Source organism: Chenopodium quinoa, unplaced genomic scaffold, assembly GCF_001683475.1.
Source record: "Chenopodium quinoa cultivar QQ74 unplaced genomic scaffold, ASM168347v1, whole genome shotgun sequence".
In the NCBI taxonomy this organism is placed as follows: Eukaryota; Viridiplantae; Streptophyta; class Magnoliopsida; order Caryophyllales; family Amaranthaceae; genus Chenopodium; species Chenopodium quinoa.
The window spans coordinates 6,884,646-6,910,581 of NW_018743955.1; the positions used below are offsets into that span (position 1 = coordinate 6,884,646).

Below are 25,936 nucleotides of genomic sequence, written 5' to 3' on the forward strand. Positions count from 1 at the left end.
ATTTTTATTAGACTTTGAACTTGCTGTAATTTCATGTATAAGAGTGTATTTTAAGGTTTTTATGAAGAAAATTTAAAGAACTATATATAAGCCTTTAATTTTAACTAAAGGGAAGGTTTTAAAGTGTTGTTTGATTTGGATTTTGAAGGTTTTAAAGTAAGTTAGTATTGCTGTAAATTTGATTGATTGGGTATTGATTGAGATGTTATTATTTGGCTTAGGAGAGGAGTTTATTGAAGGTGATTTCTAGTTAGTAAAGTGGCACACCAATTCGTTTGCTCAAGGTACGTACAAGTTACAAAACCTTTCTTTTAGGTGCATGTTTAAGGACGACGGATCGAGAACTTAGTATCATGTATAGGGATGACTGAGTTAAATTGTTTGGTTATACATTGTGAATTTCGTATGACGTGCACTATTTTATATTGCAAGTATTATTTGTGTTCTAATTATGCAAGGTGCGCTTAGAGGCAAAGGTATATGATTGGTGTAATGATTAATTTATTACTCATTCATGATTATGCAAGCAGGATGAGTAAAGGAAGAATTTAAGTCTTCTAAGACGAGGTTAAGGTTTTGGGGTGCCTTATGCACTCAAGGTGTTTATACACCGAGGTAGTAAAGGAATAAATAATAAATGTTGCTTGCCACTAATAAATCAAGAATTGAAATTGAAAAGTTATTTTACTTGATTGAATTGATATCGGATTGATTGTATTGTTATGCATATGAGTCATCACCAAGTCTAAACCTGTAAATCACGTAAAGTGCAAGATGGATGAGCAATAAAACTCTGGATTGGTGCACTTCTAGAATAATGACAATCAGGGGTTGGGGTACATGGGGTATTAGTCGTGTACTTTTCTCGAGGCCGTCTGATCTACGAGTCTCTTATTTCAAATATTTTTCAAAACTAGGAGTTAGGTGAGATCTCATACTAACTACGGTCACGGAGTCGCGCCCGTGGTCGTTGGATGTTTATTGATGTTTCCGAAAGGAGGCATTGGGTTTTTCTTTTATTGATGTTCCAAATGGAGCATGGGTTGGACAACCTTGTCTATTGCGTAATCCAATGAATAAAAATAATGATTTACCTATTATTAATTAATGGTGTCTTAGTAATATATAAATAGTTGTGTCGTGTGTTGAGTCTATAATTTAATGATGCATGATGATTGATTATTAGTAGCATGTTATGGATTTCTTAATTTATTTCGCAGCTTGTATGTACTCAGTTTTGCTGATTGCGTGCTTTGTGTGTCTTTCTTTGGTCATGGCCTTCGCCTTTCAATGACCCTGTGACGATCCAATTTTTACACTTATAATATTGGGGAGCAGAATTACCACAGGTTCTTACACATGCAGCATTCATCAGGGTTGTGGGATCTTGAGTAGATAGTTGGTTGTTTGCATTTTATTTCTTTTGCAAGTTTGAATTTATTTTAATTCGATTTTATTCGACACTATTTCTTTTGGGTTTGAATTTATTTGAACACTGAATTTAATCACTTACTACTTTTATTGGGTTTTGAATAAGGGCCTTAATGGTTCCAAGTTGTATGACTTAATTTGGTTTCATTCGTTGGTTTTGAAACTTATTTATAACTGATTTAGTTTTTCCGCTGCTATTTTCTGATAAAGCCTTAACGTTTGAACACGTGGCGGTAACACGTCAGTAATTCTCTTGAATATTGTTCAGGGTCCTCACAGGTTTAAAGAGAGAATTATTGGAGTGTTACAATAGGTAATGAAAAATGTAGTTCGGTAGAAACTTTTTGATTCATCGCCATATAGTAGTATATTTTCAAAATATCAACTTATTACGGATTATGATTTTTACGATTTTAATGGTTAAATTTATATATTGGCAAACGTTACAACTAAATGAAACAGAAAAAGCAGTTAACATTACCTCTATTTCAAAGCGACATTTAATATAATGAACTAGTGTATAACCCGAGCGATGCACCGGATTTTACTAAGAATATCAATAAATATTAATTAAGCTATAAAATATAAACTTTGTAATTAAAATAAAAGTTAATAATAATAATAATAATAATAATAATAATAATAACTATGAAATTAAATAAGTGATCTCAAATTGTTATGCAATACAAAGTATTTGGTACTATTATAATTGAAAATGATACAAATTAAAAGATAACAAATATGGTAAGGACATAAATTCATTTCTTAGTGGTATTGCGTTCAAACCTTGTAATAGTTATTTTTATTGCCATTTTACATGATTAAAACATGTTTAGAGTATAATGGATGATAATGGCATACAATACATGTGAAAAGGTGACGTGGCATTGATCTAATACATGTAAGGGGTGCCATAGCACGCATTTTGTATAGAACCCTTTTTTTATTATTCGAATAAGGTACAAGACTAAAAGAGAAATAAACAACCAAAAGCATTAAAAATATATATATATATATATATATATATATATATAAAAACTAGCAGCTACTAAACAAACACCTAACTACGGAGGGACAAAGAGTAGCAACGACACTCCCTTTGTATCCTCCTCTAAAATACGATTAAGTTCTACCAGAATGTTATTAAAGAAAACAAGTTGAGAGTCTTGAATGACTCCGCGGTTGGCCGACCAATCCACTGCTCTATTCCCTTCGCGATACATATGTGCCACCTTTTAGAAACGCTTTTGTAATACTCCGTACTTTTTTTTTTTTTTTTTTTTTTTGCAGAAATATTTTCTTCCCTTTTTTTTAAACTTGTCATTTCCTTTGATCACTCTCCTCATCACATACAACTTTATTGTTCTCCCTCTATTTACCGGTCACAAAAAATATTTACTTTAATATTTTGATGAATGTCACATCATTGCAAATAATTTGAAACGAGAGTAGTAACTTAAATTTATAAACAGTTTTGGTTGGAGGTAATCACGAAAGGGAATGGGAATCAACTGACCTGATTCCCTTAGTTGATGTTTGTTTAGCACTTTTATTCATTCCCTTTACCCTCCTCATTACCCCAAATCATTCCAACTCCATTCCCCACCCCCCTAGACTTTCCCATTCCCTACCCACCTTCACACCTACCAACACCACTAGAAAACCAGCCCAGAACACCGCCGCCCCTACCCTGACCACCGCCGAGCCTCCCCCGACCATCGCTGCACCTCTACCGCCTTCCCTCCCCTCGTAATTCTTCACCCAGCCCCCCAAAAAACCCTAAAAACTCCCCTCCCTCCCCGTAAAACCACTAGACGAGCCTCCCACCACCCTCGAAACCCTAGGCGCTAGGGTTTTGAGGGTGGTGGGAGGGTAGTCTAGCGGTTTTACAGGGAGGGAGGGGAGTTTTTAGGGTTTTTTCTTGCTTAAGGTAGTTTTTCGAGGGAGGATGTGTCGTGGTGGGGCCAGCGAGGGGTGGGGGAGGGATGTCAAACGGCGGCGAGGGGCGGTGGAGGGCTGGCGAAGGGCGGTGATCGGTTTCTTGACTAGAAAATATACAAAATTGAAATATGTGGTGGTTGTGGTGGTGGTGGTGTGGTGGTGGGAATGTGGGATTGATTCCCTTTGTTTTTAAAACAAACAACAAAGCAAAAATGAGGTATTTTCATTCCATTCTCTTTGTTCATTCCATTCCGATTACCCCGTGCGAACCAAACGACCCCTTAATCTTTAAAGATATTACATGATCGTGTTTTATCATACTCCATTAGACCATCAAGGTAGTTTGTGAAAACTAAAAATATTTTCCAAAGTTGATATTGTCATATATAGTGTCTTCTTTTGTTTTTCAAAAATACTGTTCTATATTTCATTTACACTCCTCTCACATTAAAAAGAAGTAAAATTGTTTGGAGACCTGAGTTTTTTCAACTATCATAAAAGGGGTAAGACTTATAGGGGTTACGACAATAAGTATTAGACAGTAGGGGTTAGGGCCGCCATGGGATGCAAGACACTAGTTCAGCTCCCATCGATGGCGCCAGGGCCACCATACAAGTAACAACATATATGTCACATGATTAGCTTAAGAAAGGGGATCAAACATCTCATTATTCAGAAAGTGATGGTAAAAACATTTATCTCCAATCTTGGACGAGATTATCAGCAAGCATTTGCTATTAATAATTACTGTACAAACTAAACAGAAAAGCAGAATATCATGTTTCAGAACTCTGAAATGAATAATGAACACCCGACAGAAGTCATTCCAGTTTACTAGTAGCACATAAAATTTCTGATAGACTACATAAAACTGTACAAGAAGTAATACCCAACAATAGCAAACTTAGATTAAAGAGCATTATTATAGCACTGATGTAGTAATGTACAGAAGAGCAGGGGTTTCCCCAACCTCACCCCCGCTATATTTCTACGGATGGATGAGAACGGAATTTACTGGTGACACACAGATTTCTTTGATCTTGTAACCTTCAGTAGCTTTTTTAATAAAAGTAAAAAATTAATGCTAGACTCCAGTAACCTGAAACAGAGGAGTAAACACATTTAGCAAAGCCAGTCCAAAATAGCAAAGTTTTAGTAATATTGGCCAAAATCATAGACAGGCAATGACAAAGGCCATCTAAATAATGTATCATTTTCAGCATATTAAATCAGCTCTAATTGATTCAGCTCAACATAATGACCATGAATCAAAATATCTAGTACGTATTTATTGTGACCTCTAGCTAAGCAAAATGTGCCTTGTCAGCTTTAAAAGTGTATAATTCTAACAAAATACAGCAACATCAAATGACTCTGATTACAGTTCATTTGTTCTTGCTTATAGCTTCTAATTTATCTCAATGTACATAGAAGGTGCCTCCCTGACAAGATATATAAATTAAATTTTCTCTTGCATCTAGATAAAAGTCAAATTTTGAATGTTGAAAAGATTTCCATAACAGTGATAGATAATGCAGGTGAATCATTAGTTTATTCACCTGTGATCAACTGCTGCTTCCCATGTCGAAATCCATTGTGTAATCATATTCAATAGTAGGAATTACTGATGCCATAAATTTTAAGAATAAGAAGAGGTACCTACACAAATCAGAAGAGGCCATTAAAATTTTTAGATAACTCAAATACATTGCAGAAAACATGAACACATGACACCAAGTAAAACGCCTGGGAAGGGGAAAAGATGAGAGGAGCATGCAAAAACCATATTAGAAATATATAAATCAATTCAAATAATAGTGTATAAGAATTCTAGTAACCAGCAAGTTAGCATATCATTAAAAGCCCTTATTATTACATTGGGAGCATTTACGATAAGATAAACATTTAGCTGACTAATCATCAACAGTTTTTCAGAATCATATTGTGCTAAGATAAGAAAGAAAAAAAATTAGCTGCAATTGCAAGATAAAAGCAAATATAAAACAAGCACATAAATGGTCAAGCCTATCAATTCGTCAAACTCAGCCAGAAAGAAATCAGGTCAGAACATGTGTTGCTTTAAACAGCTAAAGAGCAAGAAATTTTATACAAGAAAAGGGAACTACTTGTCAACTTCTGGCTCAACCCCACGTGACATCAAAACATCAATAATTTTCTTCATCACTGCACCATGTTTGCATGGATGCACAGAAGCATGCTTTCCAGGTAAATGAGGATGATCTTCTATAGTCACCTGTAGTCAAAAATGAAACTGTAAGGCCAGTGCAGAGTATAATCAAATGATTGTATCAGAATATTGGGTGCACCTCAACTCATTTGATACATATATCAACGGAAAAGTTAAAACCTTCAAAGAATATTCAAACTAATAAACAATAATCTCTAGCAAATAGCAATAGAGTTTAGGCGCCTCAAAAAGAAAAAAAGAAAAAAAGGGGTTTCGACCTTTGTTGCTGCATTCCAAAGCTAGCACTAAAAAACGGTTATAAATAGCTTTTTAAAAAAAAATCCTGCATTTATCCTACAACCCTCTGCCCTGCTCAAATCTATACATGAAGCATTATTCTTTGTTTTACTTCTTTGCTAGAACAAATTCAATAAATTCTACATTGAATGGAAAGAAGGGTCAGTGTCCCATGAACCACAATAAGATATTTTTGCTGTTGGATGATTCATAAGAAGAAGCTTACCACAATTATATTACTATTAAAAAAAAATTCAGTGAATAAATCTGAAATTAGTTGATGATGTTATTTTTGTACGCAGGCAAAATAAAAGATCCTACTTAAAAAAAAAAAAAAGAATTATATATATATATATATATATATATGCATTGAAAGCATTTGAATTCACTGAAGTACTTATTTTTAAAATAAGCGCTTTTTAATTCAAAAGGTAATTACCACCCAATTTTTCTGTTGGCTCATAAATTCAAAATTAGTATCAGGCTTCAAGTTGTACCGGTAGGCTAATTTAATCTTTGATCAATTGCTATTATTTTACTTATTTTGAGCCTTTATCTGATAAATAGAACTAATCCCACATCATATAAGCAACACTATGGTTAGTGTACTAATCTTACATGGAGCTACCGCGGTAGAGAGAGAGAGAGAGAGAGAGATGCTATCAGCCAAACACAATCCAAGGAGCACAAATAATACATGGCATATCATGATTAAAAATTTCAGATGATTGTCATCAGAATGCAGAAACATAAGGCCTAAATATCAATTAAGCACTGAAAAGAAAGGCTAAAAGAGAAAGCTGATTGCCATCATTGAAAAAATCATAATCTAACCGTTTTGCGAGCATGGTCTTGACTAACATCTTCAAGCACAAGCTCTGGTTGCAAAAGCATCCTTGACTGTATCAAAAATGCAAAAATGCATCTGAGTGAGTAAAGCATGCACTAGAAAGAGTGGAGACCATTTTTATCAGAATACAGAAATAACACCATGGAACTCAATCTCCTCCCGTGGTACGCCTCAAAGATTAAATTCATTCAAAGTCATACATTCTATTCTCAGACATATAATTTGAACTGATGTGATATGTGGCTTGTCTTTCTACAAGTAATTAGGCAACAGGCAGGCATATTGTGAAGCCTTATATATGTGATAGCAGGATATTTACCAGCAGTATACAAAAGATAACAAGACAGTTGACTGACCTCATCATATCCAGTTAGCCATACACGAGGAGTTTGATAATACTTGTCATACCTGAGGAATCATACAAAATCCTTGAGAATTGCGGGAGAAAAAAAGGGAAAGAATTACAGCAAGAAATGAAACAAAAAGAGTTCATCTTTACATGAACTTACATCACATTGCAATTAGAATAAACTACATGTAAAATAAGCAATATCACATATGTACACAAAAAGAACACTGCCCACATTTTCTCATTAACAAACAATATGCATATGAAATATTGAGAGTTCCAAGGTCATACAAAAGAAAGCAGGAAGCCTATAGATAAGCCAACATATGCCCAACAGTTACCTACGTTCCAATTCTTTATTTTAGGATCTTTTCTATATTGAAAACATTCAGACAGAAAGGTCCACTACCAACAAAAATTCACCATTTTCCCGGAATCCAGGCTAATGCATTGGAGAAAATCAATCTGCCATTGGTAAACCGTAAATGACCCCAAATCTAAAATATAAAGCTGATTATTTCCCATGAGTTTTAGAATGCATACTAACTCAAGACTGTTAAATTTTTTACACACAAAACTAAGCAATTTTCTAATGATCATACTTTATGCTGGTTTCATATGTATCAGTCACAGACTCACAAGCCCACATGCATCAAAGCAATTTCCCCAGAGTCAATTTTTTAACGGTGTGGACTATGAGTCACACGATTTACAAACCAAAAGATGACACAACCTTCAAATCATTCAAACTAGGATTTCTGCTTGCTTCTCTCACAAGAAACCAAAATCAGGCCGGTAGCACTGCGAAACCCTTCTACCCAACTTTCCCTTTCTTTGTTTAAAAGTTGGTGATCATTATTTAACAACATCAATGAATTATCAAGCAAACTTTACTTACTGATGCTTTCAAAATGTTGCAGATAACTAATCATAAAATATAAATAAACAGCTACTAGTAAAGATTGCATCTTACGTAATGCTGACATCGTATGTACGAGTTCGTAGTATATTTTCTTCATCAGGTTCTTCAGCAACTAGATATGTGGTCTGAAGAGTAGCCTGAAATAAAAATTAAAAAAAAAAATCAAGAAATTCTTCAACAACTTTGATTCCATTGGCCCAGAGAGTTGCAATCAGCAGTAATTATTGAAATCAAACCCAATCAAATATTGTTATGTCAGAAAGGGAATTGGAGGAATCCATCAAAATATTAAAATAGCAAGAAGAAAGCTCTGCTATGCTGAGCTAGAGGAGTCACTTATCTAGCACAGTGACATTCAATTTTGTGTAAAATCAAAGCATATCAAATTGCAGGTTTGAGTAAAACAGATCATCTAAACCACTGTGTGAGTGTGTTCTACACCAAATTTAGCTGATTACAGGTACATGGCATAGGCAGGACCCACATTCTCTTACTTGAAGCTCCCACACTCTCCTCACAAAGGTATTTTCCTTATAGAAATATGGCATTAGAAAACAACTACCGTGTGCCAAAGATCAGCCTGTAAAGCATACATCACTATAAACTATCCCAATCCAAACTTATAAATTACAATATCTTTATTACTATGCATTAGTGCAGTACAGTAGTATAAACTTACTGGATCTGCTTCAATGACATTATCTTGTCCTTCATACTCTGTCATCTCAGGAATATCATCGTCCTCTTCACCTCCAAAATATGAAGATATAGACTGTATAGGTTTGTTTTCTGTGATTTCTAATGACTCCATTGAGGGCAAGTTTTCCTCCTCATCGGGCTTAGGTTCTGCAGAAGGTACAGCATACATTACATACATTGAGTTCAAATCAACATTACAACAATTTAAATGTATCCAGATTGATAACAAACCTTTTGGTCTTCCGTGAGTAGCTAACCAACCATCATTATCTTCATCATCAAGCAGAATTTCCCCCCCGGCAGCTTCATATTCTTCCTCCACAGATGCAGCCCGACGAAGACAAGGAACTGTTAAGGAATACATAAACTTTATCATCCCATCTTAATTGAAGTAAACAAGATAATGTAACAAACTACAGATAAAGCTAGAAATCAATAGTCCCCAGCCATACTCTAGTTAAAAACAGGTGTCGTCCCAAAGAAAGTAACAAAAAGATATTCAAATGCAGGCTCAGCGGAAAAGATTACAAAATGTCTATTAACAAAACTTTCAAAGCATTTTGTACACATTGACAAGTTTAAAGCATGCAGAGTAATGAGAAGGGATAAAAAAGAGCAGGCCTCACCACTTCGAGTTATTAAAAATTGTTTTTCAGGAGGCAAGTAATGCTTCCTCTTGCTGGGTTCACCTGATTCCCTGTCCAAATCATTGCAGAATTTACAACAGTTTCTAAGTAAGTATTCAGATTGAAAGCTAGCAGTCGTCCCAGGAAAAGGTTACAACAGTAATCACTCATAATTTGTTTAAATAGCAAGATAAAAGGGAATGGAAGGGGAGGGAAAAGAAGGAAAGAGAGGGGAAAAGAAAAGGAGAGGGGGTGGAACTCTCCCCTCCCTACCCCTTCCCTCGACTTCCTAACAGTGTGTTTGGGTTAAAGGAGTTGGGGATAAAGAAACGAAGGGAGGAATTTTCCATTGTTTAGATAGTACAATAAGAGGGTGAGGGAAAAAGAAGGGAAGGGGATGAAAGGAAATTGTGTTATTTGATATTTAAGAAAGTAATCACTCCAATGTTGGAAAGATTTGGAAAGAAAATGGTAACATGACTAACATCATAAAATTCTGCATCTACTCTTTCATCACTTCCTCTCACCTGCTTTCCCATGCTTCTTTGTCCAACCCTTTACAGTTTCCCTCCCGTCTTCCCCACTAATCTTATCTCCTGTTATTCCAACACATATGGCCCTGTTCTTAGATTTCCCTCCCATCCCTCCCTCTTCTCCATCACCCAAACAATGGAATTAAATTTCTTCCGCATTCCCTTCCCCTTCTCGCCCTTTCCTTTCTAATTCTAATCCAAACACTCTCTTTTCCCTCCCTCGACCCTTGCCTGAACAAGGGATCCTTCTCTCTCCCCATTCCCTCTTATCCAAACAAAGTGTCAATGTCAATTGTATCTCTAAACAAAGGTCACTTACCCATAATCAGCGCGCTACAAAAATCATTATTTCCAACGTTTCCCCAAAAATATAAAACATCCTGACTCTTGAATTCCTCCAAATGAATAAATTTCAAAACACATACTTTGTAAAAGAGTTAAAACTATAACCATCATCCATCACCAATTGATCACCCAAAGTAAACCAATCAAACCCCTCTTTATCACTTAAGAGCTAAATATATTCAATCAACAAACATATCCTCCAATTTCAAAAAAATTATATTCGTGCTTAGGAATTAAACCCAGAAATTATCGTAAATGAAAATATAATTGTAATATTAAATTGAAGTCAACAAGGTGAAATTAAAATGAAACAATTGAAATTAAATTAAAAAAAAAAAATATACCAAGACCAAGTAGGGCATTTGGAGACGAGATTATCGCCGGCACGGATGAATTCGAAGACACTGAGAACGCCTTTCTCTTTGAAAGCGGAAACAGTGCGGGGCCCAGTAATACGCTCGACTGTACCTTTGAATGCTTCGTGAATCTTCTGTGATAATACCATCTTCTTCTTCTTCTTCTTCTTCTTCTTCTTCTTCTTCTTCTTCTTCTTATTCTTGTTTGTAGCAGCTAATGGAAGGAGAGAGAAAGATTGAATTGATTGATTTGCAGAAACAGAAACAGAAACTGTGTTTCAATCAAGCAACCTTTCCGTCTTCCTTTTTCTTTTTTATTTTTCTTTTTTTATTTATTTCAACATATATCCCTTGTATGAGTTGTATCATGAATTTATGACTTGTACCTTAACCCAACCCAAATGCCAACCTTCCTATTAAATCCTGAGTTTGATTATGTACACAAACAAGCTCTGTATCGCGTACCCTAAAAAAATATATATTTTTTAAAATTTTCTATTTAATAGGAGAGCACATTCTAAGTTCAATCCCCACTATTATGATAAGTTAGAGATGACATTCCATTACTTTTTACTCTTTTAGCCTACAAAATTGGGCTGGGTTGTAACCCGTGAGAGATTTTGGCCCAATAGGCCCTTTCAGCTTACTTATGTGCGCGAAAAAAAAAATATATATTTTAATGTATAATATTACTCATATAAAATAAAATACAATTACAATAGTATTATGATGTACAGTAGAAATCTATACCTTTTGTCTATTCATAGTAAGGGCTGAGCAAAACTACCCAAAAATCCGAACCGTAACCATTTCAAAAATTAGGGTACCTGATCCGATAATCATAACGGTTTGGGTTACCCATTTCGATAATTTTTTATTGAGTATGGTTATTACTTATTAGGTATCATTTTAAAATTAACGATTACCCGATCCGATCCGATAAGCATTTTTTTTGTTTTTTTTTTCCCTACTTTAATCTATTTGGTTTAAATCTATACTCTTACTTTACTTCCTAATCACTTTATAATATCAATGATTAGTAATATTATTAATAAGTTGGTCAAGATCATATAGTATTGTTGTTAATTAGTTGTTAATGATATCTTAATAACTACTATTAAGTTTAATTATATATCATTATTGGATATATTATTGGTTAGTCGATAACTGATCCAAAAATCTGAGTACTTGAAGTCTTGGTACCCGAACTTATCGGTTCGGGTTATGGATATCACTTTTAGTGATTTTGGTTATCGGGTACCCGAACCATTAGAACTAATGGTACGAGTACCTGTCCCATGCTCACCCCTAACTCATACTATAGTTATAGAGTTGCATGTTGATGTGCAAAGAGCAAGGACTTAGGGCCTGTTCTGATTTACAAAACTGAGCTGATTGGAGTTGAACTAAATTGGTTGGAGTTAAACTGAAATAAACATTACATTTTATGAGATAATGAAATTAGGAACTGAAGTGAACTGAATTGATTGAAGCTGAGCTGAAATGAAATTGAGTTGAAGAGAACAGACCCTTACAAGTTTAATTATGTATCAATATCAAATAGGGAAATATGGACCAAAAGCAATAAAATTATTCTGTATAAATATGCACATATTGAAGGACGGGTTACAAACATAGTTAATAAATTATAATCTTCAAAAACAAGTTAAAATTTAAGTCTATCACTTGGTGTCATATAAAACGTGACGGTATTTTTGTTGTGCACCATCTCGCTAAGGTAGTGCCTTTTGATTGTGAACAAATATGGGAAAACCATTGCCTAATGAAGTTTCCCTGTATGAACTATGGATATTTTGTTGATTATAATTAATACGGAGTATTAGCTAGGCTTCATCTCAAAAAAAAAAAAAAAAAAAAAAAATTTGAAAATGAAAAGGGTATTAGCATCATCCTTTGGTCATAGTTGCGTTATAAGCTGAAGTAAAAAAGCAGAGAGCCCTTATAGCAATACTATTGGATTTGATCCACAACAGGAAAATGATCTGAAATCGTGGGCCATACAAATGGGCTTTAATCGAATCAAAACGAACATAATAGGTGAAGATTGGTCATTGGATCTGGCCCACATTGAAAAAGTTTGGCCCACATGTTTTTTTTTTTCTATAGAAGTCCGAGCCAAAGAAAGAGGCAAGTAGAAGAGGATTTATGTTGTGAAAATGATGACGGTCAATAGTTAGGAGTTAAAAAGAGAAGAGAGGTGATCTTCTCCCAATCATGAAAAGTGGAAAGCTTATTAATGGTTTGAATATTCTTTGCTACTTCACACAAGCAACTAATTCAACCTTACAAAGCAATTTAATAATTACCCCTTAATATTTTTTTAACAAGTTTTTATTTTCTTAAAAAATAGAACACGATACATGAGTGATTATCAAATTAGCTTATCATTGTAGATTAGTAGCTCTTCCTTGTGACTGATCTTGAGCCAAAATTTAGGGGTGGGGGGAGGAAGACAAGATTTGATCCACTAAGCTTTTAATCAAAAATAACAATACTCAACCAATATTATATAACTTATAATCAACAATTCAAAAAACCTTAGGGGAGTTGAGCCCCCGGCCTAACAAAGATACCCCCTCCACCCTATACCAAATAGCTCTTATTATGTTTGATTTTGGCAACTTCCATATATACAAAATATTGTAATTCACCTTGTCACATTATATTTCAAGGCTAACACATTTTTAAAACTACTCCAAATACTTCGTACTAAATAAATAATTAACCCACATACAATGCTTTATTTGTAGGTTTTTTTTTTTTTTTTTTTTTTTTTTTTTTTTTTTTTTTTTTTTTTTGAGAAACAATGCTTTGTAGTTTGCATGAGTTATTTTGTTATTTTCCCCGTCCTTGCAGCTTTGTTGAGCTACATATGCTTGTGAATGGATTGATTATATTTTTCCCTCTCTAATGGTAAGCTTGCAGGTATATCAAATTATCAACTATTTTACCTTCGGACCGTATTATATGCAATTTTAGAATCTTTTAATACAATATCTCACAAATAATACCTCAAATCTGCATATAATACGATCTGAAAGTAGTACATGTAAGTTAATATATACTTTGACTCACTATATATATTTATATATATACACACACGAATTACATTGTGAGTCTTGTGACATCCTGACATACTTAGCTCTCAAGTTTAATACACTTCTTCTTCATAATATAATTGTACTGTAGTATCAAAGTAAATTAACCCCATTAAAACTCATTTAGAATTTACTTAAAGTAATTGTCAAAATATATGCAAATTAAATAACAAGTAGTAGGTTGCTTATAAAGAGATCGAAGGGCCAATATATCTTCTGATCATCATCACATCAAACATGCTTTAGCTTGAGATAAAAATCTTAGCTTAGAAGATTACTAAGTCGTTTTTGGAAGATTAATGATCTTCTACCTCTATGAGAACTACAAGCACTAATTAAACACAAATTTTTATTTACAACTACATTAAAATAATTAACGTAACTATTAATAATCAGTTAACCACTAAAGGAGAAAATTAAATTAACATTGATATTGTACATTTCACCATATGTAATGAATCTGATCAATTATTCAACCATAATACTCAAATTCATAAGATAAAGAAAATGTAGGAATTGAGGTAGTAAGAGAATCACAAGACGTACCATCCATTAAAAAGTTGATGATATGATCAATCAATGACATACACACAAATATGGTTGTGAATTGTGATATGTTGTTGGGGGGAATGAAGCCTGGTCCGAGATCCTTCATGTACGAATGAATCGTCTCGAACCAGACAGCATTCCCCTCAACTAACTAAGTGTTAAATTTCGAGGGATCGAAGAGGAGCTGAGATAGCTAGGTAGAAGGTTAGAATGACGAAGAAGAAGAAGAAAGGGTTAGAAGTTATTCTGGCTTGGCCATGCAATATAATAAGTGTGATGATATTAAATTCATGGGTTCGTTGGTTCTCTTTTATACGTGTGAACAAACTCAATGTTTTTCTCATGATGTGGGTCTAGAGCAAGACCATGGAAAACCAACTTTCTAATTAATAAATTTTTTTGGCCATTTTCCACTTTTCTTGCCTTTTTTATTCTACCATGTTGGAGTATATACAAGACAAGCAAAAGTCTCTATCTCAATCTCCCATGTTGGAGTTTATCCATGCTATATATATTGTAATCTGGTCCGTAAATAACTTTTTTGTTTTGGCTGTACGAATAATATATCTACTTATACTTCAGCGTAAATAATTAAGTTTGTTAGCAGTTCTCGAGTCATTAATGCCAACGTATAATAAGCGGATGCCAATTATCTTAATTAATTCGTTAAAAGATTTAGGATGATGTACAATACATTACTTGAAATCATATCTAAAATTTGGCATTAATATAAGTATATAACACAGTATCTACATTAATTGAGAGAGAGAGAGAGAGACTTGTAGAACTACATTCAAACTTTGTATGCATATATCATGAGACATTTCTTGTACGACCCGTTCTCTTCACTTCATTTCCTAATTTCCTTCTCTCATACTCCTTTCAATTTAGTTCAACTTAATCCAGTCAATTCAGTAAATCAGAATAGACCCTAAGTATAGGATAATATTTGTAAAGGTGAAGTATGATGATATGGTTGAAAGCAAGTGTTGAGGCCTTGAGGAGTTGAGGGTATATCACGTATATGTACATAGTATATGTACATAATAATACAGAGTACTAGTTTGCTCTCTTTTGAGGCAGGATTAGCGAGTTTCCGAGACTGTAATAATTTGGTGGTTCATCTGATAATATTTCAAATGACTATGTTAGGACCGGAGCTAGGGGGTTGTGATGGCCGGAATCAACAAAAATTTGCCGACTATCAAAATCAGAGTCCATGGATCTAAGTATCTAACCCACATCATAGAGCAACCAATAATCTATATATAAAGTATATGTAGATTGAAGATGAGGCAACCTTACAGAAAAAATTCGAGGTACACTTAGTTTTAAAGAGCCTTTTAAAGCTGGTATATTGAGAACAATCTATTGCTGCTATATTTTAGCTTTAAAAGATCAGATGAGAATTTTGCGAAAATAAACGTTATAATTTCCAACATAATGCTTTATGCTTTAAGCCATCTTTTCCTTTACACCTTTTTCATTATTGGAGTTTACTACAATCAAGGCAGACAAAGCTAAAATAACATTCAAGAAATGGTCATTTCATAACAATTGATCATATATTTACAACTTTTACAAAAAGATGGGTGACGATTAATTTTTCTGACGACTGGTAAAATCAGTGTTAAGAGAGTGTTGAGTAATATAAATAAATTACCAAAGACGATACATTTTTCATCAAACAGGCGTAAAAAGACCAACAGGATCTCCACAGCGCCAAGCACTCAAGGTTAAAAGCTGACTTTTCATCTATGGCTCAGATCTCCACAGTATGCTCCACACATAGCTGACTCTATCTCATTCGTATTTCTCATTGTTTTCCAATGTCTCCTGTAAGAACATATAATTAATTGAGCGTTTGAGTCCCAAACTCAATCTTTGACATGCTAGGACTTGTTTTTAAGAATGTCAAAATTATAGAGATTTTTCTTACCAGAGATCTTTCCCTAGGCTTCTTAAAATATTTGGCAAAGCCTTACTGCAGCTCTTCCATCTCTGAAGCTGGAGTTAATTTGGATGAGTTGGAGGTGCCTGCAACCAACATATAAGTCTTAGAGAAAAAAAAAAAAATCGCACAAAAAGGAGATCCATTATTTTGGATTCAGGTATATATACATATTTGACTTAACCAACATTTGTAGTATTCAAAATCTACTTTGAGGATGATATATAACCAGAATCTAATTTGAGGATGCTTTTAACACCAACCTTTATCGCAGTAGCTTTAAATTTGCTTCTATCACCTCCTAAGGTTAGCATAAAATTTGATAACATATTTGACAAATTTACAGTTTTAGAATAAACAAATAAGATAAGAAGCAGAGGAAGTGACCACCAATTCACAAACAATAGAATCTTGTAACCCTAGCAAGATGTTAGAAAGACCTTTGTCCTAGCTTTACCTTGAAGTTTCCCTCTACAATGCTGAAAACGGAAAATAGCTATAGTTATCCCAGAAGTTATTTTCTATGAATCTATCTAAAGTAACATGTACGATTATATGATGTTTTTTCAAAAAATTTCAAGAGCAAGCTGACATTATAAATGGAAAATGAGACACTTTGAAAGGAAATGAAGATAACAGTCTCCAGTCTTTCCCTTCCCCCTCTTTCAACTCCATAAATCCATTTGTATGTATAATTATATATGCAGCAAAGAAACACACATTTACCTTGACTAATGGCTCCATTGATTTTGCTTTTGAGAAACCATCCCATTTAACTTGGAACATTGCCGCCAGTATCTGAAATTAAGCCCAGCTTGTTGCATGTTAAAGTTATGAAGGTCTAAATAAGACCGAGCTTCATTTAAGTCCATATTTGATCTTCAGCCTCTTTGAGCTTGTTTGTGATGTTGCTCCTGTTAATGCCTCTGGTCAACTCAGGGTTTAAACACCGTTTCTTGATATTTCACCGATATCATTCCAGTTTTCGAGAACTTGAAAACATGCAGAATCCCTTATACAGTAACAATAGTAATGTTCATCTTTGACTATTTGTTTAAACTCATTCATCTCTAAGCACTTAAAGTTCAAATAGCCTTTTACTAGATGGCACGGCGTTGGTAACCAAATTACTAAAGAAGTAACATCAACAGCCAAAATTCAAGTTGCTAAAATCCCCTGCATTTGGTTATTACAGGAGACATTATTGACGTCTAGCCAGTAATACAACATTGTATTCCATGTTGAATAATCAGTTCTAATACCTTTGCCAATCATTTGATGCAGAATCTTTAATGCTTTCTGCAAATCACCTTTACAGCAGTACGCAAGTATCAAAGGGTTGTAAGTTTCCTCATCAAGCAAGCAGCCTCTCTCCTCCATCTCCTCCATAAGCTTTAGAGCACTTGCAGTTTTTCCTTGACTGCAGAATCCACTGACAACAACATTATAGGTTGATGTAACAGGAAGGTAGCCATGCCCAAACATCTCATTCATCAGCTGAAATGCTTCTCGGACATGATTATGTTTGCAGAAGCACTGGATTAAGCTAGAGTAAACAAGAGCATTTGGAATTCCACCTTCATGAAGCATTTGGTGATAAACTTCTTTTGCATTTCCTATGTTATCCTCTTCACATAAACCTATAATCCTCAAGGTCCTGTCAACTGCCCTTGGAAACAAATTTTCCATCTTGTTTATAAATTCAAGGGCTTCGTTCCAGCAATTTTCACGGTATAAACCATAAATGACACTGTTGTAAGGACTAATGCGACCCCCACTACCATTTTTTGACTCTTCCATGAGCTCCAAAACCTTAAATCCACTTTCTAAGTGTCCTTTAGAACATAACCCTCTAATCAAGGTGTCAAATGTTACAAAATTAGAACTTATTGCAGCCACTCTCATCTCATTGAACAAATCAAGGGCTACAGAAGACATATTGATTTCACAGAAGCCAGCAATTAAAATGTTGTATGTGTCAACATTTGGGAGAAAACCTTTAATCTCCATGTCTTTCTTAAAATGCAATCCAACTTTTGCCTTTCCCAGACTACAAAATCCTTTAATTAAAGTATTATAAGCCACAACATCAACAATACCCTCATTCCTTTCGACTCTTTCCAAGACCTCAGCAGCTTCATTGACACGGCCAACATTGCATAGTAATTCCATCACCTTGGTTGTCGTCACAACATCAGGAGCATGTCCTAATGCAAAGTTCTTCTCCATAAGCACCAGTGCTTGAACAAGATTTTCTTCTTTACAATATGCTGATATCAATAGATTATAGGTGACATGATTAGGTTCTACTATCTCACTCAACAAACTCCTAGCTCTACCAACTTTCCCATTCTTGCAAAGGGCGTGAAGCAATGTGTTATAGATCACCGTGTTTGGGGTCAAACCTCTAGTCTTCATAACCTGTAAGAGTTTGAACCCGTCTCCTATACGATTAGTCAAGCATAGTCCTTTCATCAAAGTCCCAAAAGTATAATCATCCCCCTGAACACCACACTCCATCATCTTCTTCCTAAAGAAACCCCTGGCAATATCAATATCTTCCTTAACCAATACATCAAGTATCGAATTATAAATTTTCAGAGATGGAGCCACACCAAACTTGTTCACCAAATCAAGCACTTTGATAACTTCTCGTATCCTTTTGGCCCGTCCCAAACCCCGAACAAGCGTGACAAAGATATCTTCATCAGGCGGCAAGCCAAGTGAGGTTGGAATTTCATGAAGCAGCAGGGGTATTCCATCAAAACGACGAAAAGCACATAGCTTGTGAACCAAAGCTCGATAAGTAGATTGGTTATGGGTAAAATTGGGAAGTTGAGAAGCCCATCTAAAGGTTTTGAGGGCTTCCGAAAGCGATTTTTGTTCAAGAATAAGATGAGCAATGTGTTGATGAGTAGGTGGAGGTAATCGGGTTGGGGACGATAATGAGCACATGAAATTCAGGGTTCCAATCATAATCTTTGAATCAACATTACAAGTAATGGCAGGATGGCAATGCCAATTAGACGGTATAATTGGATTCCGAAAAACCCTAATTGCAAACATATTCATACAATCATACAACAACAACTACTACATTTCCCAGATCAAAATCTATGATATTCTCAGTATTTCTGAGTCAAACAAATTATTCCAATTACTTGGTATTCTACTAATAATTATACAATTTATGAAAAAGAATCAACAATATGAGAAATGGGTACCCTTCCATAACACCAGAAACATAATCAGTCATCAAATCAAGCAAACCCTAGTTCAAAAATGGGAACGTTGCAGGAGACGAGAGAGAGATAGAGCGGTACCTAAGAGTGAGTGATTCTGAGTTTGATTTCAGGGAAATCCGACGAATTGTTTGTCGTCTCGTCGGAAAAGTTTGATTTCAGGGAAATCCGGCGAATTTCTTGTCGTCTCGTCGGAAAAGTTTGATTTTGCCGAGTTGTTTGTCTGATGAAGAGAACTGTTAATCAGGGTGTAGAAAATGTGGACAAAGCTACAAACTTTAACTACTATGAAGGTTGATAGCCTTACTAAAAATAAAGTTCTTTTTTGAAGTGTTAAATTTCAACTATAGTACTGTAATGTAATTGGTATTTATGCTAATGCGGAACTTTGATCAATGCTGTACTACTTTGGAACTTTTAAGTTCATAAAACTTTGTGAGCAATCTCAAAGGGACGATAGAGTCATTTTATTGGAGACTTGGAGAGTGGGGTGGCTGAAATTGTTTCTGAAATCCCCCTAGAGACTAGTACTCGTAGTTTTAGTTGTTGTAAGTTGTAAACGTCTTGTTGGCATTAATCATTTGCTTGGTTGCACGAGGATGAGGGTAATTGTAGACGTTGTAGTTGTAAAGAGCCTTTGTACTTGCATATTGACAAAAAATTCATGGTGCAAATTGCTAGTTAGCTAAAAAAAGACGACAATTTTGTGAAATAAAACCTCGTAGTTTCCATCAAGCTAGCTATATTTTCTTTTACTATTGGAGTTACTATAAACCTATAATAAACGCAAAAAGTGAATATCCAAGATTCGAAGTCAATACTTCAAAACCAGGAACATAGAGTAATCATTTGAAGGATCTCTTTTTTATTTAAAGTAAGAGAGTGATGATTGATGAGTGGTGTAATAAAGGTCAAGAGATGAAGAGAACACTGAATTAGAGCATAATGCAATCTCTCATTATAAATTATAAAATAAGTTAACAAAGATATACAAATTTCATCACACAAAACACTCGAACGAGTCCTCACATGTAGATGCAGTTGATTGAGTAGGTACATTTTCCCCGGCAAGTCAAAAGATAGAGTGATAGAGGACAAAGGGCAAAAAGAGTAAACATAAGAAAAAAGGAGCGTCAACTGGAAGTGAAATTCAACACTTTGACCCCCTAGCCTTCTGAATTAGTGGCTCATGATCTGCATATTATGCTCACCGTTCATAGAGCATGATATCGCTGCATTCATGACTGACTCATGTTCTTGTTCGATTTGCTCATTGTCTTCACATGTATCATCACTTATCTTTGGCATGCCAAGACTAAGGCGATTTCCCTTGTCAGAGTTCTTCTTAGCCTTGGCTCCTTGAGGTATGCCAACGGCATCACTGCAACTCTTACGTCTTCCAAGCTTGGGTGATTTTGGACGAGTTGGAGGTGCCTGAAACTAGCGTAAATAATCATCAATCATTTTTCTTCTTTTTTCAAGTTCCAAGGGGTGTCCAATACAGACTTCAACAATTTTTAGGATTCTTAGGAGTATACAATTTTTTTATGAAATACCTTCTTCAGGTCAAGCTTAGGAGGCGGTCCATCGTGGTAGAAGCTTGGCATAGGGGTGGCCTTGAACTTTAAATTCTTCCGCAATTGCTTTATAGTTGCTTCTATCTCTTCCTAAGATTAACAAGAGTAGAAAAATAACCATGCTCGTGTAAGCAGCTTTGATAAAATCTCAGGACACAGTAAGACATTAGAAAGATGCTGTACCTTTGTCCTTGCTTCACTTTGAAGTTTCTCTGCCTCCAGCGCTTGATGTTTTTCCTCTAATTTGGAATAATACTGAACATGAAAATTTGGTATAAGTTACTCTAGTTTCTTCTGATGGTACAGATTTCAGCAGATCTTAAAAATCAAATGCCATCGTAATGTGTATAGTGTGTATAGATATAAGATGTTGCAATATGAAAATGGACAGATATCTGTCATAACAAAATGGAATATGAGAGACAAAGTTTGAAAGGAAGTTGGAGAAACACAAACCCCCCTCACCCCATATGTATATATTTCTATCTAAATTCTGAAAAACCTAATCAATAATTATTTTAAAGCAAGAAAAGTGAAAGGAAGTACCTCACCCCATATGTATATATTTCTCTCTAAATTCTGAAAAACCTAAGCAATAACTATTTAAAAGCAAGAAAAGTGAAAAGGAAGTACCTCCCTTCGCTTCTCTGCACGTTCAGATGACCTAAACACGGGAGCTGATGCAACAGTTGTCTTAGCTCTATAAGCGCTCGCAGATGGTGCAGCACTGTTCATGGTTAAGGTAAATCTAGACATCTAGTTCTTCACAACTTCAATAAATAAGCATAAATTTTTCAGCAAACTAAAAGAAGCACACTAAACTACAAATACTAATATAATGGGCTGCTTGGAATCTTAGGATACTCAGAAACACCAGAATTTGAATCTTCCTCGTCAGGATGCCTTTTGTTGTCTGGTTGCAGCTGCTTCTTTGATATGGGGATTGAAACATGCTGCAAAGGAAAGAAGTAATATTAGAAAAGTAACAGCAGAATGAACTGTATCTGATTTACATGAAAACTGATAACTGTGATAAGCAATCTGTTTCATTAAAAAAAAAAAAAAGGCTATAATGCTATAAACCAAATAGCAAATGGGCATGAGTTGCAACTAAGATGTCACAAGATGGCTGGTAAAGTAGTGGTTCATGTAAAAAGACATCAAAATTGAAAAATGTGCTATTTACAATTAAAATTGTTTTATGAGAAACTAAAGCAAGCTCTTGTTTTCTAGGTACATAAAAAAAGGCATCAAGAAAAGTCGGGGGAAAGAAGGGAACAAGAGAAGAAGATGGTGGAAAGATGTATGCTTCAAGAGGGATAAAAAAAAAACCTGATTTTTCTTGCCACTGCTGGGTGGATGTGTAGTCTTTGATTTTGATGACACTTTATTTGCATCAGTTTCAGGTTCCAGAGGGCGAGTTGATGCTCGCTTTTCAGTAGCCAAAGCAAATGGCTGCGGAATTGTGCAGTTAGCTCGACCATTCGTGTTACAAGTTTTTGGTGCAATCTTTGGCGAAACTTTAGCCCTTATTTCACCCTTTGTTTTCAAGCTTTGAGCTTTAACCTTTTCCTGCAAATGGCCATTGTGATCTGTCATACTAGGACAGTCCTGATCTTCACATTTTTCAGCCTGACAATCTTCAGAAATCTCAACTGTATTATCTGTGGTACATTCCTTTACATCATAATCTTCAACCATGGAAAAGGATTCAGGGACCACATTGTCATGCTCAACTGATTTTAAGTCATTATGATGAGTTTCTGCATCCTCATGACTTGAAACAGGTGAAGCACTACTGGTATATTTTATGACACCATCAGGTTCTTTGTCAGTACATGCTTCTCTAACTTCCATCCCCATAGTACTGCAAAGCCGATATAAAAAATCAACAGCAGAAAAATGATTTGCAACACGAAATTTTTCTAATTACACTAATACGAAAGAAACTATGTCTAGCTTTCATCTATAACAAAGCAAGATGAAACTGATCAATTATAATTCCTTAGCATGCAAGGATTTCTCATATGAATAGTCTCAAACACAGTATGCATATAATACATCCATAGGCCAAAAAATAAAACAGACAACTATAATCCAAAAAAAACAGACAGCTATTGATTACATATACAAAAAATAAAAGTAATTAAAAAATGGGGAAGTACAGCATTAAAAAAAAAAAAAGGCAAATGCTTAAAGTATCTGCATGTAAGAGCAAAACTATTATGGATAACACTTCACCATATTAGCAATTACAAGAGACTGCTTCAAATATCAAAAATCATGCTACGGCTTAGAAATGAAAGGTACATCCATACATGAAACCTAAATCATACATAGTAGGAAAACCTTTTTTTTTGTGCTGGTAGGTTATTAGACAATAAGAATAATACACCTTTCTCTGTTTTATCACATCCCAATCAAATCTCAAAAACAATACCTGTCCTCTTAAACACAATAGTGACATACTACTCTACTTGCTCATGACACAATTCTTGCAAGGCATTTCTCTAATACAGGTGACCAGTAGATGTGACATAATCACTTTGGCAGGTAAAATATGAATTTCTGTACCTACCACATCCAACACAATATTGCATCATCCTACAAAACTAAGCAATGCAAAATTATTATTTTTTTTTAAAATAAATAATTGACAACTAAATTTCATGCAAAGATGATTATGGGTTCTTGTCAAGTCTCTTAGCTCAATATGCTTCCAAATTCAAAATTATACATTTTCCTAGGCTGAAAATTGGTTAGACGTTTGAGAATTATGTAATACAACTCCTAGAGCATATATTTTGTTTAGTTTTGACCTATGAACCCAATATGGGCAAATTAGAAAGCCAAAGTGGCCTTTCATAAAAGTAGCTTGTTCTTGGCATGAAATGAGTGATCATATGTGCACACTCCACAGTGTCCACACCATTATCCAAATTTGAAATTCAATGTAAACTCACCAAAGTCGGATATTTTCGCTGACAGACTATAAATGACAAAGGGGTAAATACCAAAACCTGTGACTGCAATATTGCTCACTAGAGCATCCAATGCAATGCCTTAAACATAAAAAACTAAACCAGTAAAGATCATAATATCTACCAAAGATCATAATATCCACCTGACTACCTCAACAGCCTACACCTCCTTCTAAGAAAGGCTAATTCAATTTAATGGTAGTGATAAAGGCAGTCACCACAAACGTGTGTCGACGAAAACAAACAAACATAAATAGTTATTACTTTTTACACCTCCAAAAGTGAAAAGAAGCAGTTTTTTCAAAGTGATAACACCAACCAACCAATATGAATTTTAACATTGGAGGCAGATGTCGGCAGCCTATCCCTTACTAATTCATTCATACAAGCATAATGTATTCCATTCCAATAACAAAGGTCAAATTTAACATATTTATTGATAAACTGAAAGTACATTCATAATTTGAAAACACCCAGATTATAATTAATCATCTTGACCTTAAATAATCCCAAAATAGAATTAGGAAGAAAAAAAATCAAAACTTTAACAGATGTAGCAGATATGAAACTATGACAGCATTGTAAAAACAGACCAACCCAAATTAAGAAAGTTAATCAATAACCCAGAAAACCCCAGCAAAATCTTTTCTTTCTTGCAATAAAAAAAAATAAAAAAATAAAAAAATTGAAGGTACTATAAAAAGAAACAAAAAAAAAATGGGAAAAATGGCTTACATATAATGAAATCAGATCTAAAAGAAAGAAGAAACGGCGGTTTGGCGGTGAAGAAGAGGAAGAAAGATTTAGCAGAGGAGAGAGAAAATGGAGTTTGATTGATGAAAATGAAGGTAATAATAATGTAAGAAATCTTACATTACATTTGAGTTTTGTTTGTTGGTCTGTTCAAGAGTAATGTCCTCCAAAATATGTAACGACAGGACAGTTTTTATATATAACCCTATGTTTTTTATAAGCGCCGTTAATTGACGGTGTAACGTTTCTGTTTTTTCAAATTTTTTAAAACTCACCTCCCACCTCCCCCCTACTTCACCTTCTTTTGGTCCTACACCTTCTACTTTTTACTACCTTGTGAGTTTTGCCGGTTAAGGCATGGTCAAATTAGGTTTGGGTCGAGTTTGTTTAAATAATAAAAATAAAAGGTATTTCGAAAATTTATTGTTAAAGTACGTTTTGGTAAAATCTGGTAAATAGAATAATAACCTTATTTGAACTAATTTCACTAATTAATATTATGGAACATTGTCTAAGGCTAGTTAAAATAAAGTAGAGTTTTAGGGTTTGTTCTCTTCAGATTATTTTCAGTTTAGTTCAACTTTAATCATTTCAGTTCAGTTCAATTCTTAATTTCCTACTCTCATAAAATATTCAGTTTAGTTCAGCTCCAGTTCAGTTCATTTTAGTTCAGAACAGGTCCTTATACTTATGCTTATGTATGATTTTCATACCTTATAATTTGATGTAAGGTGATAAAAGGAATACCTCTCCATGTGCATGCTTTTAATCAAATGTTTATATAGGGCTTGTGGAATATCAATTACTCTTTTCGTCTATTTTTTTCCCCATTGAAATCCGGTAACTTTTTTAAATTTTGGTAGGTAAGAGTTGATAATAAGAGAGAAAAGCAGTTTTAATTTAATCTAGTTGCTCCCTTTAACCAGAAAAAAAAAGAGAGAAAAGGAGTGGAGCCAAAGTAAATATAGTTGATGACTTGATGCGAGTAAAATTGTGGTTCTAAATAATCATTTATGATATGAGACAAACTTAAAGGGACATACTAAAAGAGGAAATTCGGACAAATATTTAGGGATAGAGCAGAGAATATAAGTTAAAAGTATTATTGGTGGTATTCAATTTAATTTGAAAATTTTTAATTACCCTTGTATCATTGTGCATGATACATTGATACTTGGTGAACCCAATAGTATTTTGTTTAGTGGATGATTTGCTCAAAGCAAATCA

At 34.5% G+C, this 25,936-nt stretch overlaps 3 protein-coding genes across 7 annotated transcripts; all 3 read right to left on the minus strand.

The window, feature by feature from the left end:
• Window positions 1-4,015: 4,015 nt before the first annotated feature.
• LOC110689315 (autophagy-related protein 3-like) lies at window positions 4,016-10,983 on the minus strand. Of its 2 annotated transcripts, XM_021866076.1 has the most exons (11): window positions 10,735-10,983; window positions 10,526-10,701; window positions 9,304-9,374; window positions 8,909-9,025; window positions 8,658-8,824; window positions 8,030-8,115; window positions 7,064-7,115; window positions 6,692-6,757; window positions 5,499-5,626; window positions 4,932-5,031; window positions 4,016-4,471 (listed from the first exon to the last, which is right to left on the minus strand). In XM_021866076.1, exons 2-10 carry the CDS (start codon window positions 10,684-10,686, stop codon window positions 4,938-4,940), a joined length of 942 nt encoding a protein of 313 aa, XP_021721768.1. In that variant the 5' UTR covers window positions 10,687-10,701; window positions 10,735-10,983; the 3' UTR covers window positions 4,016-4,471; window positions 4,932-4,937. The 2 variants fall into 2 exon arrangements, with proteins under 2 accessions (XP_021721768.1, XP_021721767.1); XM_021866075.1 differs by having other exon boundaries at window positions 10,526-10,982.
• Window positions 10,984-15,726: 4,743 nt separating this feature from the next.
• On the minus strand, window positions 15,727-19,893 carry LOC110689317 (pentatricopeptide repeat-containing protein At2g17525, mitochondrial-like). 2 transcript variants are annotated; one of them, XM_021866077.1, is made up of 4 exons: window positions 16,883-19,893; window positions 16,614-16,635; window positions 16,145-16,242; window positions 15,727-16,041 (listed from the first exon to the last, which is right to left on the minus strand). In XM_021866077.1, exon 1 carries the CDS (start codon window positions 19,226-19,228, stop codon window positions 17,315-17,317), a length of 1,914 nt encoding a protein of 637 aa, XP_021721769.1. In that variant the 5' UTR covers window positions 19,229-19,893; the 3' UTR covers window positions 15,727-16,041; window positions 16,145-16,242; window positions 16,614-16,635; window positions 16,883-17,314. The 2 variants fall into 2 exon arrangements, with proteins under 2 accessions (XP_021721769.1, XP_021721770.1); XM_021866078.1 differs by lacking the exon at window positions 16,614-16,635.
• A 436-nt stretch (window positions 19,894-20,329) lies between these two features.
• On the minus strand, window positions 20,330-24,898 carry LOC110689318 (protein WVD2-like 3). Of its 3 annotated transcripts, none has more exons than XM_021866082.1 (7): window positions 24,692-24,898; window positions 22,308-22,842; window positions 21,840-21,904; window positions 21,609-21,702; window positions 21,159-21,230; window positions 20,955-21,065; window positions 20,330-20,838 (listed from the first exon to the last, which is right to left on the minus strand). In XM_021866082.1, exons 2-7 carry the CDS (start codon window positions 22,836-22,838, stop codon window positions 20,578-20,580), a joined length of 1,134 nt encoding a protein of 377 aa, XP_021721774.1. In that variant the 5' UTR covers window positions 22,839-22,842; window positions 24,692-24,898; the 3' UTR covers window positions 20,330-20,577. The 3 variants fall into 3 exon arrangements, with proteins under 3 accessions (XP_021721774.1, XP_021721773.1, XP_021721772.1); XM_021866081.1 differs by having other exon boundaries at window positions 20,330-20,832; window positions 21,840-21,928; XM_021866080.1 differs by having other exon boundaries at window positions 21,840-21,928; window positions 24,692-24,896.
• Window positions 24,899-25,936: the final 1,038 nt, after the last annotated feature.